This window comes from Ochotona princeps, chromosome 22 (assembly GCF_030435755.1).
Source record: "Ochotona princeps isolate mOchPri1 chromosome 22, mOchPri1.hap1, whole genome shotgun sequence".
Taxonomy (NCBI): Eukaryota; Metazoa; Chordata; class Mammalia; order Lagomorpha; family Ochotonidae; genus Ochotona; species Ochotona princeps.
Genome location: NC_080853.1, coordinates 9,593,910 through 9,613,418, shown reverse-complemented (window position 1 = coordinate 9,613,418; position 19,509 = coordinate 9,593,910). Strand labels below are relative to the sequence as shown.

The following is a 19,509-nucleotide window of genomic DNA, read 5'->3' as shown; positions in this document are numbered from 1 at the left end:
GTCAGGCCCCACGCAGACCCTGTGCCACACTGAATGTCGACCAGCTTCCGGCCAGTGACCTTCTGCAGGCACAGTGTGATCATGGAGGGAAGCTGGGCTCAAATCTTGTGGGGTCTCCAGCTTCTGGACTCCTGCCTGCTGCTTCCTCTTCAGTGATGTTCCCAGCCTGTGCTTGGCCGGGTTGAGGGAATGCATTGTGAACCTCCAGCTCAGAGGCAGCAGTTAGGACGGTGCTTGGGACACCCACAGCCCATATCCGCATGCCTGGGTTCAAGTCCTGCCTCTGCTTCCTTCCAGCTCCAGCTTCCTGCTCATACCTGCTTTGGGAGGCAGCAGGTGATGATGGCTCGAGAACTTGGGTCCCTGCCACCTCCGTGGAAAGCCCAGATTGAGTTTCCCATTCCTGGCTGGACTTGGCTATTGGGAGCATTTGGGGACAGAACCAACAGATGGGAGATCTCTGTTTAAAACAAAGATACATCAATAAAAACTCTTTAAAAAATATCAAGTGGCCCCAGAGAGCAAGCTCTCCGGGGTGACAACATCTCACTACTGCCAGCTGAGGCCATCACAGAGGGAGTCGGAACCCAGACATCTGCTTCCCAACCTCTTTCTGCCCACTCCAGCCCTTCCTGATGTCTCCAGAGACCCCTGTCTCCAGTGCCTTCCACCACAAGGGACCATCAAGCTCAGTGGGGCTTGGAGCGTGGTGTCTCTTGGTCCCTGGCAGGAGGGAGACAGCATTGGGCTTTCTTTTTTTTGAAAATCATTGGCTGTGAGCTCAGGTGCCCCCCGCCCCTCCCCTAGGGCCCAGCCAGTCCCTCCCAGTCACACACACACACACACACTTCTCGTATGCTCCGCACGTAGGCTGCCGGGGAGAGTATAAATTGGATAAAAGTCCATCAAACTGCGGCAATTAAGTTATTGATTTTCGACGCTGCCTCATTAAACTGGGAGCTTCTCTCAGCCTGTCCCAGAGATGGCTCTAATTTGACATCATGTTCAATTTGACGAAAACTGGACCAGGTGGGGTGGGGGTGGGCATGAGGGTGCTGGAGGGGTCAAACTGAAGGACCAGAAAAGCTACCTGGCCCATGTGATTCTTTCCAGGAAGAAAGCAGTGAGGTGGATGGCCCAGAGGGATCCTGGGGGGCTCAGGATATGACTCAAAAGAGAGACACAGGAAACCCCCCACTTCAAGAGAGATGCACTCTGCTTGCGTACCCTTCTGAGGCTGGCCAGGACTCTCTGGGCCAACAGAGCAGCATGCTGGGAGGTGAGGCCAGCTCACCGCCTGGCTAATGAGTGAGCCTGGAAGTGCTATTGCAGCAATTCTGCCCAGCCCAGCCTGCATCCCGCCTCTCCCACCTCCAGCCTGGGGCCCTCGATCATTCCAGACAGACACATGTATTTATTTTTCACTCTTTTGCATTTCTCATTTTCCTCTCCGGGTCCCCCACCCCCACCTCCCAGCCCTGCAATGCGCTGCTCTCTTTGGCGGCTCCAGCTCCCTGTCCACCATGTCAGGGTTGCCTGGCCACGCAGTGTTCCTCCTGATGTTTGTTGCCCAGGGTCTGCTACTCAGGGCCAAGGACATGCCCTAGGTCCTGACTGCGCATGCGGCTTCACCAGCCTCTTTAATTCCTGATCTCTGATCCTCCTAGTGTCGCAAAGAGGTTGAATGGGCCTCTCTGATCCTATAGGAGAGGAAACAGCCATGATGGAAAGCACAGAGTGAGGGTATGGTGGGATTTGAATTTAGGACTCTGTGATGCCAGAACCCTCAGGGTACAACAAAGTCTCAGAAAGGCACAGTGGCCTGATGTACAGCTGCAACTGGGGATGGTGCTGATGTTGGCTCATGCTTAATACAAGTTTGACATTAGGGCTGATGTTTGGCCTAGTGGTCAGATGCTGGTCAGGACATCGCCTCCCACTTTGGGGATGATTGGGGGGTGACTACCAGCTCAAACTTCTGATTCTAGCTTCCTGTTAATTCACATTTTGGTGGGTAGCAGTGATAGCTGGGTCCCTGCCACCTCTGAGGGAGGTCTGGATCAAGTTCCATGCTGTGGTCATCTGAGATGTGACCACCTCCCTACGTCTATCTCACTTTGTCTCTCAATCTTTTTTAGTGCTCATGGAGGAATAAATGAGAAGGCAAGCACTTTAAACAAAGGATTTTGACCTTAGGTATGTCACGGACCATTTTCTGCTTCAGTCCCTTGAGATAAATTTGAGGATTCAAATAGATTCCCACATTCAGCACCGAGGACAGCGCCTGGCCCATGCTAAGAACTCAATCAATGCAGGTGGCTGCTGTGGTCTCAGGAGACATGGTATGTGCAGTGGTACAGCCCTGCCTTGCTCAGAGGGGTTTTGGAATGGGAGCAGGCACATAAAGCACCAGGCTCACAGAGGATGCTGAATAACAGTGGCTATGCTAGCTGTTAGAAGAGAGGGTCTCCCCACCCTCCTGTTTTCCCCATCCCTTGAGCAAAGCACAACACTGGGCTGAGTGACTCCCTAGGGGCATGGCTGAGCTCTTTCTCTCTCTCCCTGGCTGCATCCCAGAAACTCCCGCGGGGATGATGGAATCATTTCCCCAATCCGGGGTTCTTTATTGCAGCCATTACAGTTAATGCCGACCAGGGACGGTGGAGGGTCAGTGATTCACCACTGGTTCCTAGGCCCCACACCCCCTCCCATCTTTTGCACAAGTCAGCCTCCAGTAGTGTCAGATAAAATGGGATGAGACTTGTGGCTGCTGTGGGACCCCTGCATGGTCACCCCACTTCAGGTTCAGCAGTTTGCATTTTACAGTGCACCAACGCTTCCAGCCTCTCCATCGTCTGTGACATAGATGCAGATCATCTGCAATATAGATGGTGGGAAAATCGCCAACCATGCACTCAGGGTGGAGGAGTGGGGAACGCCGTGCTTTGTAGGGCCCACTGTTTCCCATGGTGTAAATGTTCCCATCGTAGTCTAATTTTTAGCTCCTAATGTGGTATCAACAGGTTTACAGAACTTCCAGAAGTCAGTTTGTGGCTCTTGTGAAATAAAATCTATTATTAATTGTATGTAATTATTTAATATCAATAATAATGATAGATTCCACTTATCAAATAACTACTTTGTGCTAGATGCTATGATCCAAGCCCTTTATCTTATCATCTCATGGAATTTACATAAGAAAGCCTTGCAGTAAGCTCTATTAAGATTTCCACTTTGGAGCTAGCATAATGCTGCATCAGGTTAAGCCACTACTTTTGACACAGGCATCCAGTATTAGAGTGTGGTTCAAGTGCCAGCTCCTATGCCTCTGATCCAACTCTCTGCTAATGGCCGGGAAAGGTAGCAAAAGACCGCCCAAGTCCTTGGGTCCCTTCCACCTGTGTGGGAAATGAGAATGGAGGTACTGACTCCTGGCTCCAGCCTGGTTCAGACGTGGCTGCGGCAAGCATTTGGGGAGTGAACTAGCAGATGGAAGACTCGCTTTCTCTCTCTGCGTGTGTCACTCTGCCTTTCAAATAAATAAGTCTTTACAACATATTTCCACTTGGCAGATGAGGAAATGGAGGTTGAATGCAGTTAGGCAATAAGCCTCTTTGTGCCTCAATTCCCTCACTCAGGAAATGAGGTAATATTACTACTAAACTTGTGGGATCGTTGTGAGAACGCAAGTAGATATCCCTGTTCAGCACAGAGGACTGTATCTGGCAAAGTTCTCCTGACAAGGAAATAAAAGAGGCAAAATTCTAACTCAAGTGGGCTTAATGTCAAAACTCACATATATCCTGCCTTACAGGTAGGAAGAGGGGGTCAACTGGAATAGAAAGAGGTGAGTGAGAGAGGAAAGATTTCAAGACAGTCGAAGGGAAAACAATAGAGGGCAGTGCCAGATAAAGGGGTCATGTTCTCCCTCCTCCACATCTGGTTCAAGGCCAGACATCCAGAAAGGTTGGGATGGGTGGGAATGGGGATGCTCTCCATGGTGCTAGTGCTTAGTCCCACTAAGCAATCAAGAGCCTCAAGACAAGCGGGAACAAGAAGAGTTGCCTATCTGACTCTTGGCAAACAGGATCTCAGGGCCCAGGGCTCTATTTGGAATGTTATCTATGGAAAGGCTGGTCCTTGGAGAGCACAGAAATCAGTGGTTTCCAACCTGGCTGCACATTTGAACCCCTGGGAGCTTTAAAATAAAACTGATGCTGAGACCAATTAAATAGGACTCTTGGGGTGGAGCCCAGGCAAGACTATTTTTACAGGCGGCAGAGGGATTCTAAAGTACTTCCTGGGCTAAGAGTTGATGCTCTGAGCCCAACTCCTGATGACACTGATGAGGAAACTAAGTCACAGGGAGGTGGGGTAACGTTCCCAAGGCCACATCATTCATCAACAGCAGGGACAGATTCCCAACCCAACCCTGTCTGGATAACTGAGACTGATACTCAAAAAAGAGAAACCAGGGTGATTGTTGGAGCCTCCCAGCTGAAGTCCTTACCCTGCTCGGGGGAGAGAGACGCCCTTCACAACTCCAAGGAGCCTGGCTTGGCTTTGGCACTGCAGAGTTCTGATTTCAAATCCCACTGCTTCCTCATCTTTGCCCTAGTCAAGTCCTTCCCTTTATCTGGCCTCTCCATCACTTGAATGTTAGAGGGACCCATTCTGCCTGTCTGGGATGCCCAGAGGATTAGATGACAAACTTAAGTGGCTGGGCAACTGGTGCTCCAGACTAGCTCCTTCCTTTTCCCTCTCCTTGTGTGGTCAGGAGGCCCCTGAGGCTGTGTTCCAGGTTCTGAGCTGGAGATCCCTGGTTACCAAGCATCAGGAAGGAAGGCATTTGCCTCCTCCAATTTCTGTTGACCCGAATGGCTCCATCATGGCTCATTATGGAGCAGAACTGGAACCCAGATATGTCCTGTCTCTTTTCTTTCTTGTCCATTCACTTGTGTTATCTGTCAGGTACATCTGCAGCCCAGTACTCAAGCTGAAGAGGCCCCAGAAGAACCCTACCTGGGTCCAGGAGCAGGCAGTGCTGCAAGGAGTGGGGCGGACAGAAGTTGTCGCTCCAGATCTGACCTCCACTGTGAGTGGCTGCAGGAGCACTGTCCGATCTGATCAAGGCCTCAGTTCCCTTCCTGTCAAATGGAGATAATACTCCATTCCTGCTGCTCCCTCCCCTCGGGTGTGGGAAGCCCCTGCACGAGACAAAGTCCTCCACCAGGTGACCAAGCACCATTATGATGAAGATGTTTGTCATTATCATCACCCTGCTCCTTGCCTGCCCTACTGGGCTTGGGGAAACCCTCGTCTCACATTTAGCTTCTCAAACATTTATACAAAAACGAGTCCTACCCCCTGCTGATGCCAGCACTGTGCAGAATCCGTTCTATTAAAAATTAAAAACCACTTGTCGAGTCCCTGGGAACGTTCAGATTACACAGGAAACAAGGCCCTTCTCAACCACCTCTCATGCCCCTCCCCACTCCCACTGAAATCATCACTTAGAAAGTTTGCTCGCTGGGCTGGCCTTGACCCTGCTTCTGGCCGTCTCGCCAGGGCACCCTAATGTAGATGAATGACACACAGGAGATACAGGATCCTGGCTGCAGGGGCAGGTTGGGGGTGGTGGGTTGCAGGCTAGAGGGAAGGCAGCAGCTCCAGAGACAAGTGATATAAGAAAGATGGCATGCAAAGGCAGGGTAAGAAAGCAGAGATCTACATAAAGTAGGGGTGGGGGCAAGGAGCAAAAGGGCGAGGTCTGACTCAGTGGTGTGAGGCGAGGAGGGACCTGTCTCCAGAGTCCCCACGGAACACCTGAGCACATTCACCTGCCCCTTTCTTTCTTCATGGACACAGCGTCACACTTGCCTGGCCAGGCAGCCACCTATGTGTGTTTCTCTGTGTGTGTGTGTGTGTGTGTGTGTGTCTACTATGGCCCCCTAAGGAGTCAGTACCCCTCTCATCCCCAACTGAACCGCACAGGCTCTTATATTATTTGAGGCCCTGCTCTACCAGCTGGCAACCTTGCCTATTTGGGACAGCGGCATATCAAGTGTCACTTGCCACTTGCAGAAAATGCCCATTTGGGTGCTTATAATTTATCCAAAATGAGTCCTACCCCCTAGGCTGGCTAGGTCCTTAGGGACATAATGACAATGTGGATGCTGGGCCAGGCCTGGACAGGGATGTTTGACAAGAAGACATGGTTGTACTCCTTCCTGTCTGGGCCACAGGACCAGCTCTGAGGGCTAGGGCCTCCGCTCATCTCCGCTGCCTCTCCCCCTAACAAAACTGCCTGTCCTGTTCTCCCTAGCCTGGGTGGTGAGAACCAGTGCCGTTGCTAGGCAAGGAGATATTGCACTTATAGATCTTCCTGGACTTTAATTAAAAACATCTTTAGAAGTTGTCTCTGCAGAGGCCAGCGATTGATTCCTGGGTTGGGCCTGAGGGCTGCTGAAACATACTCTTTCCAGCTGCAGATGGGACAATGGCAAGTTCCCAGCCTGCTGTTGGCCGCCCCAGCGGGGGCACGCCGCCTCCTGCTTCCCTTTCCTTGGTAACCTCCCCCTCCTCCAAGTGCTGGATTCTGGCATTAAACACTGTGCACCCCTATTCTATTTCCTTGTCCTGTTCAGCCTTAGTTCCCTTAGCTGTAACATGGACACATAAGCCCTCCACTCACGAGGGTCCCTGGGAATGAGATGAGAGAGGTGAAAGTGATTTTGCAGTTAGGGGATCCTGAGAATTCTCCCTGCAAAGATAGCTGAGAGGGCAGAGCCCAGAAACGTGTGTTCTGGTTCCAGGTGTTTCCTGCAGTAGCTGAGACAAATCAACTTTTCTCTCTCATTGCATCTATTTCCTCATTAGCAAAACGAGGACAGTAAAACCTGGCCTGCTTATTTCTCGGGATCCTGCTGATAGAGGGAAATAGCCCTGGGAAAGCAGTGTTGGTTGATAGCTGTTATTTAGCGACTGTCCCAGGGAGCGCAGGTGTGTACTACCAAACAGGCTTCTCTCAGCCGCTGCAGACGCGACGCACGGAGCAGCTAGACCACGTGAGGAAGTGGCTGCAGCACAGCCCTGCCCATTTCTGCAGCCCCAGGAGCCCCAGGCCCCCCGATCCAGCAAAGCCAAATCGACGGTGTCTCGACCACAACGTCCTCGCGCCTCGGTTTGTGGCAGACATCACTAATCCACTGCAGCATTTTCCCCTGCTCAGCCACAACCAGATCTCAGACTCCTCAACATGCTCCTCCAACCAGAACCAACAAATCAGATGTGACATGAGAGAAGAAAGTGACCTGCTACCAGTCTGAGGCCAAGACCAGTGCTGGTATCTGCCTCATCTCTGCCTGCTCTTGTGCCTGGCAAAGGGCCAGGTATGCACTAGGTGCAATACTTGTTCATGGAATGAAAAGTAGCTATTTCTTCTTCCGTCGCCTGCAGGGAGCTATATAAAGTAGGTGCTAATGTTTGCTGAGTTGAGGGGACCCATGTTGGCAGTCCTCTGGAGCCAAGCACACTAGACGCCCTCCCTAGAACGGGTGCTAATAAACATTTGTGGATTGAATTCAATTACTTATCTTTACATCCCCTGCAGTGCCCAGAATAAAGTAGTGGCTAATAAATGTGTGCTGAATTAAATTTCTCATTTCCGTGTCGTCAATAGTGCCAAGAATCGTGTCTTATACACAGCTGGCATTAAAAAGGAGGTGGAGTCGAGCCCCTCTCATGGTCCATCAGGGAGTCAGGGGCTGACACCTTAGGGACCACCCAGGTCAACTCCCACTCCCCTGTCCCTTGCTGGTTGCACACGGCCTGTGAAGTCTCTTTCTGCTGCTGCTGCTGACTTCCAAAGCTCTGTCTGTAAGCCTGGTCTCTTCTGGGGTCCAGACTCATAAATCCACCTGCCCCCTCAACATCTCCACTTGGGTTTCCAGTGGACATCTCAATCTTAATGTGCCTGGCTACAAACTCTCAGAGTACTCTGCCAACTTGCCTTGGCTGCCATGTTCCCCTCGTGTTTGTGGGAGCTCTGTCCACATCCACCTGCCCAGGCCCGACTTTGGACATCTCTCATTGCCTCTCTCTCTGTGTGCAGCTCCTGAACAAAGCTGCACTACCAACACATACCAATGCTCTGCTTGTCACCTCCAACCATCCAAGCCACCAACACCTCCTCCTCACTCACCTCCTCACTTCCAGTCTTGGCCCCTGCAGTCCATCTTCAACATGGCAACCAGCAAGTCACTTTTCTAAGCTGTCAGCAGGGTGCACGTCAGTCCTCTGCTCCCCCCTCACTCAGTGTTCACCTGCAAACCTTTGGATGGTGCCAGGTCCTGTATGATCCAGCTTCCAGGGTCCCCTCTGGGATACATGGTTGCTGTCCCTGTCACTCATCCCTCCTCAGCCCCCTACACCTGCTCACTCTTTCTCAAGCATGACTGTCACACTGTGGCTCAGGGCCTCTGCACCTGCTGTCCCCTCTGGTTGCAACAGCCTTCCTGCTCCAAGTGTGCCCACCTGCTGTCCCCTCCCCTCCCAGCTAGCTGGCTGCACCAGCAGCACCTGGGGATTTGTTGGAAATGCAAACAATTCCAACAGCCCAGACTTCCGAGTAAGAGATTGCGAGGGGGGGAAGAGCAGCAGTGTGTGTTTTAACAAAGTCCTCCAGGTAATTTAGATGCACAACACAGCTTGCAAACCACTGCCTGGCGTAGCTCGTTGCTTTGCTCCCTTCAGATCTTAGTCCAAGCAACTGCTTCGAAAAAAGAGGCCTGAGGCCAGCACGCTGTGTTGCTGGCACGCTGTGAGAGCGCTGCTCTGCTTCCAGTCCAACTCCCTACTACTGTGCCTGGAAGGGCATCAGGGGATGGTCCAGTTGCTTGGGCCCCGACCACCCATTTGGGAGGTCCTGGATGGAGCTCTAGGTTCTCAGCTTCAGGCCAGCCCAGTTCCAGCCATTATGGCCATTTGGAGAGTGAACTAGCAGATGGAAGATCTCTCTCTCTCCCTCTCTCTGTAACTCTACTTTTCAAGAAACAGATTTTTTTTCTAAAATAAATAAATAAATAAACTCTACAATGCACCTTCTCCCATCATTTCCAGTACTCTCCTTCTGGGAAGCATTCCCACCGCTAGGCATGTGGCACATTTGTTCCTTTTATTTCCTATCTCTCTGTTCTAGAGCACAGATCTCCCAAGAACTCCCAGGCCTGAATTAGTGCCCAGCACACAGTGGAGCCCCTTTCTGAGCATCAGGAAGACCCCTCAAGGCTTAGAGAGGGGCAGGAGCTCACTAGAGGTTATGGGGGGTGAGGCAGGACTCCCAACTGGGGAGCTCAGGATGTGTTAGGGCCCAGAGTAGCTGGCGAGCCCCTCCTCCAAAACGTGTATGCCTCCTCATGCCCCTGGCACACTTCCCTCTGCTTTTAAGCTGTGAGTGCTTTAATTTGCCAGTGCTGCTGCCTTTCATGTCCGGAGCTGCGTCCCCTCTCCCTCTGATCTCCGAAGCTGCCCAGACCCCTCCGAGCAGCTTGTCGGCCCCGCCCTCCGCGCCCCAGATCAGGAGGCTCAGTAATTGTGACTGATTTTCAAAGCTGCCCAGACTCTCGGCAAATGCCCCAGCGTCGCATCGCTTCTGTCTCAGAAAGTTGTTCAAATGAAATAAACGAACGTCATTTCAGTCTCTTTCCCTCCCCATCCCGGGCTCCTCAGACTGGCTGAATGGAGTCTCCCAGTCACCTGCCTTTTCCCTGGAATGGAATGTGAGAGCCTGCTGGGGTGGGGGAATGGCTTTGCCTCCCACCTTGGGTGAGCCTCTACCCTACCCTTGGTCTCAGTTTGCCCATTTGGAAAACAAGGACCTTTTCCATTCCAACAGTCAGGGGGCTGAGCCCCACTATTGGCTCTGACCCTTAGGTACTATGCGCCTGGGGCTCTATCTTCCCTCTGAGTCTTGGGGTCCTCAGTCACTCAGTGGGATTGCCTAGGTCAGACCTGCCACCCTCAGAGCCTCCCAGATCATGCAGCGACACTAAGGGAGCCACCATGGTGGGTGCAGCCCCTCCTCCCTCCCCTGAGAGACTCTGTCCCCAGCTACTTCCTACAGTGCAACAGAGGACAGAGTCAAAAGTACACATGGGCCCAGGCCACCTCTTCATCGTGGCCTCAGGCCTCCTTCTCTTGCTTCAACTCAGCTACCTTCCTAGCCTTTCCATGCAGGAATATACCGGTCAGTTTTGGGTGAAGAGAGACTGCATCATGTTTTCTCAAGATACAGTCTAAGTCACATACCTCTCATGGGCCACTGTCCCTCTGAGGTCCACTCTTCCCACCTGCACAGCTGGTTACTAAGTTCCGGAAGGACACTCAGGGACCACCCTCGGCTGCCCAGGAAATCCTAACTGAGCGTGTCTGCCATCCCTCCATCTCCTTTCTCCCAGCTTGTCTCCTCCTGCCTCTGCAATGGAAATTGCACCCATGGAATGGCTTAGGCCCAAATCCCAACAAATCATCCTTGAATTTTCCTTCTTTCACCTCACACCAACCCATCAGCAGACTTCTAGCTCCACTTTCCACAAACATCCCCAGGTTGACCGTATTCCAACACCTCCATGGTACCACCACGTCTCCAGCCACCACCTGTTCTTCACAGAACACGAGACCTCCTTCCAACCGTGTCACATTGAGTCATTTTCCTCTGCAACATCCTCAACTCTCTTTCTAGACTTCTTGCCTATGATCCACGGGGCTGCATGATCTGAGCACCTCGCAACTTTTGTTTGGGAGGAAAACAGAGACCCTAAGGTTCTTCATGTATGTTGTTCCCTCCACCTGGAATAATCTTCCTGGGCCCACACCCTCACTTTCTTCTGGTTTTTGCTTCAATGTCTCCTTCACAGAGAGACCTAGGTAGACTAACATTCTACTTGGTCACCTGTTTGTCATCTGCCCTCCTTAGCCAGAACGGGTCCTTCATGAACACGGGGAGTTTTGCCTTTCACCACTGGGATCCTAGGGTCTAGCACAAGTAGGTACTCAACACATGTCCATTAAATAAATGAACACATACACTCAAATAGACACAGGACGCATCACATGCAAGGAAGTGCCCCTAACATGGCTGCACACACATATGGGATGCATATATGTATACCGAGCACACATGCACACCAGGCCACTCCCACCCCTGTTGTTCCCTGTTCTGCTGCCATCCCTGGTGTCCCTCAATCTCTTCTGTCTGTAACCTCCTCTACCACCCCTGGCTGCCTGCACACTATTCACCTGCTAGATCTGGCCCAAATCTGGCAAAACTCAGGCTCACTGCACTCTGCTCCCAAGAACGCCTGACCTCTGACATGTGGCTGTCAAGCTGGGGAAGATGGGGAGTCCCCAAGAGAGGCAGCACCAAGACCTCAGCCACAGAGTCAGTGAGGGAGCTAGACCTGGTCACTGCTCCCCGTCTCACCCGGCTTACAGGTGACTTGAGCCCACCCAAGAGGTGAGGAGACAGTGTCCCTCCCCCTTCTAGTGTCTGCCGCAGCCTTAGGAGTCCTGGGTCAAGTGGGACTTTGATGGTGAGACAGCTACCTGTGGTCCCACATGGGTTAGGAGAAGCTGGAGTCCTGTAGCCTCCAGACCCAGGGCCGAATGCTTGTGAATATGAAATTTTGAGCGTGGCTGGGTCTGAGGTCTGTGCAGGCATGTTTCAGGGCAGCTGATTCTTTTACTACATTGTGTGTGCACTCATGGCCACCCCAGGCAGGTGCACCTGCATCTCGGGGCTCACCCCGCTCTGTGTGAGCCTGTGCCACCCAGTGGCTAGGTGCCCATGGATCATGGCATCCTCATGGGCAGTGAGTGGAACCACTGCACTCCATGGCTGGGCCCTGGACAATGAGGTATGTGCTGTACAGGGCTACCTGGGGCAGGGGCTGGGGCCAAGGATTGTACTAGGTCCATATGTGGCTAAGCCTCTGGGTTTGTGTCCCTGAGCGGGTTTGTGTACAAATAGACAGTTGAACTGGATTGTGCAAATGTGGCCACCCGCAGGTGCATATCTGCATGGAGACTGGGACCCAGGCCTGGTTTTGTCCAGGTGTGGAGCTCTCACTGCCCCTGGTAATGCCTAACCCTAGTGGGCGCCTGAGCTCACCTATGGATCCTACGTTCCCCAAGGTGGGACAGGAGGACGCAGTACCATCTTTTCCACCCCTCTGCAGAGGATCAATGACTCCCCTCCCAGCAGCCATCGGTCAACCCCCTGGGAGTATGTCTCCTGCCACCCTGCTGCCCAGTCCCCAGCCCACCTGTGGGTGAGAGCTCAGCCACGCTGCCGATATAGGGGCCGTGCAGGAAACGAGGCTCGCTGTCATTGATATCCTGCACCTTGATGATGAATTCAGACTCGGGCTCCAGCAGGCGGTTGGTGGCACGGTCCCGGGCTTGGGCTCGCAGCGTGTAGAAAGTTTTCTGCTCGCGGTCCAGGCGTTCCATGGCGTGGATGTCACCTGTCAGCTCGTCGATCAGAAAGATGGTCCCAGCACCCTCGCCTGAGATGGTATACTTGATGGCCCCATCTCCCTCATCCGAGTCTGAGTGGATCTAGAGGGGCGGAGAGAAGCAGGTGCAGGCTGGGGTGGGGGCAGCTGCTCTTGGCCTGTTCCCTAGACAGTTCTTCTGTGACAGCCCCCCATCTTCACAGGAACCCCTGAGCCCCGGAAGCCACTCACCTCAGCCTGGCTGCACTACCTCTGCGCTTGAGTGTCCATCAGTCCAGTCTTCCTTGGCTCTTGCTAATCCAACCCTGTCCCTGGAATGTGCCTTCCACACTCCCTGTCTTCAAGCTTTCCGTCTTCCCATGGCTACTACAAATAAGTCCAGAGGGGGCCTGGTGTGATGGATCAATTGGTTAATCTTCCTCCTGCAAGTGCTGGGATCCCATATGGGTGCCAGTTCATGGCCAGGCTGCTCTACTTCCCATCTATCTCTCTGCTTGTGGCCTGGGAAAACAGTAGAAGATGGCCCAAAGCCTTGGGACCCTACACCCGCATGGGAGACTCAGAGGAAGCTCCTGCCTCCTGGCTTCAGATCAGCTCAGCTCCAGCTATTGTGGTCACTTGGGGAGTGAACCAGTGGATGAAAGATCTTTCTCTTCTCTCTGTAAATCTGCCTTTCCAATAAAAGTAAATCATAAAAAATACATATGTCCAGAGCCACCTCTTCAGCGCTCTCTCCTCGGCCACCCATGACCCCCAGGTCCCTGCCTAGCGACTCTTGACCTTATTTCTGTACCAATGGAAGGTCCACACCCCCTACAAGGTGTGGCCAAAAGCTGCCTCCTCCAGAAAGCCTGTTGTAATCTACCAATATTAATCCCCTCTCCAGGATCTCTCAGGGCATCAAGCTGTTGTCATTATCACGTTCATGTCATTATCGTGTTCAGTCATGGAGGATCGCTGTAGCCAGCGTTTCAGAAACATGAATGTGCATGCAAATCACCTGGGATCTTGTTAAAATGCAGCTTCTGTCTTGAAAGGGAGAGGGAGAGCTTGGCGTCTGCACATATAACAAGCTCCCAAGCTGCTTGCCCCTGACCTTCCCATGAATTACAGGTGCTCATCTCCCCCAGCTCCAAACCTCAGGAGGATCTCAGGGGGCATCGCATCCACCTTAGAAGATGGTGCGCCAGGCTCAGGATGTGGCACATGGCAGACTGCAAGAGCCCCCACTGTGTGCCAGGCAGAGCACCTAGTGTGTGTCAGGCATGCTCACCAAGCAGGGACTATTTATTATTTGAAAGTCAGAGTCATACAGGGAGAGGGGGAGATGGAACTCTGTCTCCCATTAGTTGCAATACCAAGAGCTGGGCCTGGCTGAAATCAGGAGCCAGAAGCTTCATTTGTGTCTCCCACATGGGTGGCAGGGGCCCCAAACCATCCTCTGATGCTTTCCCAGGCCACAAGGAGGAAGCTGGATGCGAAGTAGAACAGCCGGACATGAACTGGCACCCAAACAGGATGCTGGGTCCCCAGTTGGCAGCTTTTCTTGCTTTGCCAAACACCAGTCCCAGGAGTCTTTCTTCAAACACTCTTTTACTGTAAACTTGCTATTTGCATTTTGCTCATTTTTTTTATATCCTTTTCCTACCAAGGATCCCATATGTGGGATGATCCCTCAAGGCCAGAGCCATGGAGTGGACTGAGCTGCACCATTCACCTGAGTGTCCTTGTATAAGTCACTGCCCCTCTCCGGGTGTCAGTCACCTCTGCTGTCACATGGCAATCAAGACAGCATCTCTGGGAGGGATGGAGGAGCTCACTGAGGTGAGAACCCATGTGAGGCCTCGGTGGCCACCTGGCACCAACCGCAGCACTGCCCACAGAGTGACGCTGCAGTGCAGCCCCGGCTGGGCCAGGCAGGGACCTTCCAGCTGTACCCAAGGGACCCCGAGTTGGGGTGAGGAAGAGGACAGGGATTGCATCCTGCAGATGTGAAGATCTCCCACTACTTCACGACCAGCCCGGTTCCATCAGTGGCGGTCAGCCCTGCCTGGACATAAGTGCCCAGAATACAGAAGCCACTGCTGTTGTACTCTTGGGTTATTTTCTTACTACATGGTAGCTCTGTAGAACTGGGATCTAATCCAGGCTGTTTTCACCACACCAAGTTCTTCTGGGTCAGGAACCAGCTCTTGCAAACAGACACATCCAAGCCCTTAGTGGCCGATGGCCCAATCTCCAAGTCAGGCCTGAGCAGAGGACAGTGCACCCTGAGAGAGCCGCTGACTGTGAGTGAGTCCCTGCACCCTCTGCTGCAGAGGGATCGGGGAGCAGATGAGAGACTCTCAAAAGCCCCTTTTGGATCAGGGTGCTGTGCTCACTCTCTGTCCACCACATGATCCTGAGCTGGAGAACAGGTGCAGACCAAGTGGTCAGGAGGGGACAGAGATGCGCCCCTGGGCATGCAGGAGCAGCTGGGGTGTAAATTCTGCCGATGGAACTTTGTGTCTGAGAGGTGGATTATAGAAGTGCCATTTGGAAGATTGAATGGCCCATAAACATTTTCATATTTCATTAGCCGATTAATGGGCATCTCTCTCTTTTTTGGCGACTCTGCTGATTCTCAGCAGAAATTGCGGGGAGTGAAGGGAGGCGGCTGTGGAACCTTCCCGGGTCCCCGTCCTGTTATAGATTGCCCCAATTAATGCCCGTCTTGGGCTCCACTGAGGAGCCTCCTTCCTGTCCAGTTACTGTTAATAGATTTCTCATAAGTGGCTGCATTGTAAAAACCTCATAACTCAGTTTAATGCCCCCAATAAAATTATCTCAGGATGTCGGCCCTGAATCACTGGCAGCCGGGGACAGAGGACCTGCCCATCTCTCGCCGTTGCTATTTATGCTGGGCCAGGGGAAGGTGAACTGGGACAAGGGGGATCCCATGCCTCCTGGGGGCGGAGCTGCCCCTACTTCCCAGGCAGGGCAGGGCTGTCCGCTAGTGAAATCACTGAACATACCTGAGCATCATGGATCAGCAGGTGCCGTGTAGAGGGCATGTGCTTCAGGAGTTATCATTATGTCAGCCTTTGCCATCATCCTGGGGGACATTATCATTCCCATTTCTCAGATGTGAGAGCTGAGACCCAGAAGGAAGAAGGCATCAGCTCCGCCACGCAGCCAAGCTCCCGACTCTGCTGCTCGCCAATGCTGGGACCTCAGGCAGGCTGCTGACTTGAGACACCAGTGGAAGTTCGCCCAGCAGCAGGTGTGGGGGGGACTACTGAGAGCAGCTTTGCCATGACGCCACATGGTGTTAGAAGCTCTTTCCTTTCCCCTTCAGTGCCTTGGGTTTGCATATATCCGTGCAGCCCCTGACATTTTAAGTCAGATTTGGACAGGGCTCACTGATCAGGGAGGGGTGGGGAGGGGGAGTGGACCTGGCAGTGACATCATCAGGTTCTAGGCGTCTGATCTCTGGGGAGCCAGGAGTAAAAGAGTTTGCAGCTGCAGATGCCCACTGGGTCTGCCTGAATCCCTGACTCTGGCACGGGGAAGATTTATACTTGGCTCTCAAACCTCTCAGCTGTGGGCAGGGGCTGGAGTCCCGGGCTCTGGTTCTGTGAACACCTGCTATGCCAGATAAGCATCGCAGGCCGAGTGTAGAGAGCTGGCTTGATTTTGGGAAATACGGGACTGTAGCCCCATTTTCCAGGTGAAAAGAATGCTGCAGCTTGGCGCCTCAGCAGCCACTGGGACTCTGGTGGAGGAGGGAGCAAGGAGGAAGGAGAGGCTGGCAGAAAGGGGGTGGCCAATCTTTGTACCCAGCGGGCTCAGTGGCTTCCCCTCTCTGAACTCCCATCGCATCATTGAGGGGAAAAAAGCCTCGAATGGCCAATCAGGAGATTTGGTCACCAGGGGCTGTTGAGGTTTGCTTCTGTCTATTTTTCATCTCTGCTCGGGGCTCATTTTGCTGCCCACTGATGCTGAAGGCTTAGGACACATGGGAGCTCTGGGCACATTACGGGTACTCAGTGCCACTGGATTGCTTCTCCCTTTCCTGACCCAGGCCCAGGATAGCCTGTGGGGTCAGCCAGTTCATTCAGCCCATTTCCTGAGGCAAGAACCATGAACACAAATCCCAGCACCTTGCAGGTCCAGGGACTGTTGTGCAACACCTGCTTGTGTCTCAGAGTCAGCTGTCTCCTCCTCCAGGTAGTCCTCTTGAATGCCCCATAGGATGCCTTGCCCCATTCTGTGCCCCATACACCCGGCCCTGCATCCCACACTCCCTTGGAACATCTCAGAATTGCCTCTCTGAGTCCACGGGGAATGGGCCCAAATTTGCTTCATTTATAACTCCCTGTGCCCGCACACACTAGGGGTCCTGACAAGGCCTGCAGGGAAGACACGGGGTAGGGAGATCCGGACATGTGCATGTGTGTGTGTGTATGTGTGTGTGTGCGTGTGAGATGACAAGATCCTATGTTCTTCTATTTCCCCTGCACCCACAAGCACCCAGCAGCAAGCCTCCTGAGTATATGATGAGATACGTGACCATGTTTGGAATTCCCCAACTGGCTCCAGGCTTTCTGGAGGCCTCAGTCACTCTGCTCAAACCAGGCTCACGGGGCACCTGCTATGCTCCAGGTACAGAGACCATTATCTCATGAAGACCTTGTAATCTAAGGTCATTCTTTCCCATTGTACAGATTAGCAAATTGAGATCCAGAGAGGATCCACAGCTAACCTGAGACAGACCTCAAGTGTGTCTGACAACATGGTCAGGGTTCTTTCCATTACATCAAGTGAGGCCAAGCTGGGAGGGGCTGGTCCTTCTTGTCCCCCGCCCCCTGGCCACACCCCAGCCCCGGATCATAAACAAAGAGGAAAACCCTGAGTGTGATGGCTTCTCATCCCAGGGGGCTGAAATGCGGGCTTTACGAGGCCATTAATTACTTCCTCCTAATTAAATCAAAATCAAATGCGAGCAGAGGTACGTTTTCCTTATTAAAGACAATTAAACGGACAGCATGGCTACGCAAATAAAACGAGCCCAGGATTTAAACGGAAAGCAAATCAAATAAAAAGCCTCCCCCAGAATGTGTGGGGTCTGTCTGCGCCTGTGCTACTGGTAAACCAGGAGTTCATCAATTTTCTTTAAATATTAGCAACTTAATTAAATCTGCTCTCCTCCCCGCTTTAATCCTGCCATATATCTAAAATAGATCTCACCACCCACAGGAGTCGGTCCTAAGTGCTGACCCCATAAGTCTATGTTAAAAAAAATTTTAAAATCCTACAAAATCCACATTCAACTGACAGAAGCCTCGGGGGAAATTACAGTTAGGAAAAGGGATTAGTCAAAGGACCCAGATTTTATGGAAATGCTGGGGGGGGGTGTTGCTTTGAGGGTGGGTGTTTTGAGAAGAAGGGGCGAGGGCAGGCCATGCCAAAGGGGCAGGGCTGGGGGAGGGGACTTTGGCGACAGTGACGACCAGGGGGGGCTCGGCAGTTCCTGTGGGTGCCGACAGGAACCTGGCGGTGAGTGATGGAAGAGGCGGCTGTAAAATAGGTTACCGTTGGGCGCCCGGGGTTCACTGGCTCTGGTGCTGTTGCTAAGCTACCTTTGGAATCCGACAAGGACGGATGCTCTGTGCGGCTCCCTGGAGTGGGGGCGGGAAGGGGGGGGGTACCAGGAAGCAGTGAATTAACTGAAACCGTGGAGAAGTCCTTTCTCCCTGAAGAGTGAGAGAGTGTGGTAGGAATACGTGTGTGTATGTGTGCATACACGTGTGTGTTCAGTCCTTGTGCACACGTGGGGCTCAGCTGAAAACAACACAGGTGGTTCTTGGAAACCTAGAATCTCATTCCCGGGGTGGAGAGTTGCCTACCAGCCACCTCCCCTCACATGGTGGTCAGAAACCAGGAGAGCAGGTGGCCAAGGCCTTTGGGGGTAAAGCGGAGTAGTGTGTGAATGGGGAACCTTTTTAAAGCCAAGGCCACTGGAGGGTGTTTATAACATCATTCACAGGCCATACAAGATGATCAACTTAAAAATCAGTCTACTACGGGCCCGGCGGCGTGGCCTAGTCGCTAAAGTCCTCGCCTTGAATGCCCCGGGATCCCATATGGGCGCAGGTTCTAATCCCGGCAGCCCCACTTCCCATCCAGCTCCCTGCTTGTGGCCTGGGAAAGCAGTCGAGGACGGCCCTAAGCTTTGGGACACTGCACCTGCGTGGGAGACCCGGAAGAGGTTCCTGGTTCCCGGCTTCGGATCGGCGCGCACCGGCCCGTTGCGGCTCACTTGGGGAGTGAATCATCGGACGCAAGATCTTCCTCTCTGTCTCTCCTCCTCTGTGTATTTCTGACTGTAATAAAAATAAAATAAAATAAAATAAAAATTAGCCTACTACAGATTTATTGAATTTCAAGTCTTGCCCACAGATGCCACGGCAGAGCCAGCGCAGAAGTTTTCTCATCTAGCCTATGAGCAGAACATTCCCCATCCCCTGGAGAGGGGCACGTTCAAGGTGCTGGGTGTATAGGGCCAGACTTAGAACCACAACAGCTGCTGCCTAGCAGGTATGGAGCCCGGTGCTACCTTGGGCTCTCAGCCCTCCCCAACTTGCTGAATTTACCATGGCCCTTTGAGGTGGCTCCCAACACACAAAAAGCGAGGCCCAGACAGTGAAGGCGGCCACAGCAACGGAGCAGGACTGAAGCCTAGGCAGTCTTGTTCCAGGCGGCCCCTGCACCACTCACACCAGTTCTATAAGAAAGTGGGAACCAGTCAAACCTTGGCAGAGATGCCAGCTTGTTCCTCCCTGCAGGGGTGTTTTGTGCGAGGACTCTGGGAGAAGATCAGGAGGAGGAAAAGCCCCCACACATACCTGGAACCATGCCGGGATCCCTGCAGTGGGCACAGAGCCCATGCCAGGAACCCTAGTTTTTCAGATTGGTCCTGCATGGCATGATCTTCCTGGCCTCTGGATGTCAG

At 52.8% G+C, this 19,509-nt stretch overlaps 1 protein-coding gene across 2 annotated transcripts in view; it reads right to left on the bottom strand.

The window, feature by feature from the left end:
* CDH22 (cadherin 22) overlaps nt 1-15,989 on the bottom strand; it is a 57,345-nt gene extending 41,356 nt beyond the window's left edge. The window contains exons 1-2 of one of the 2 annotated variants that reach the window (XM_058679741.1): nt 15,530-15,989; nt 12,324-12,618 (exon numbers count right to left, since the gene is read on the bottom strand). In XM_058679741.1, the coding sequence (XP_058535724.1) occupies nt 12,324-12,618; nt 15,530-15,568 (334 nt within the window). In that variant the 5' untranslated portion in view covers nt 15,569-15,989. Of the gene's footprint in view, nt 1-4,827; nt 5,196-12,323; nt 12,619-15,529 lie in introns of those variants that run through there. The other variant, XM_058679742.1, reaches the window with a different exon arrangement.
* Between the last annotated feature and the right edge of the window lie 3,520 nt (nt 15,990-19,509).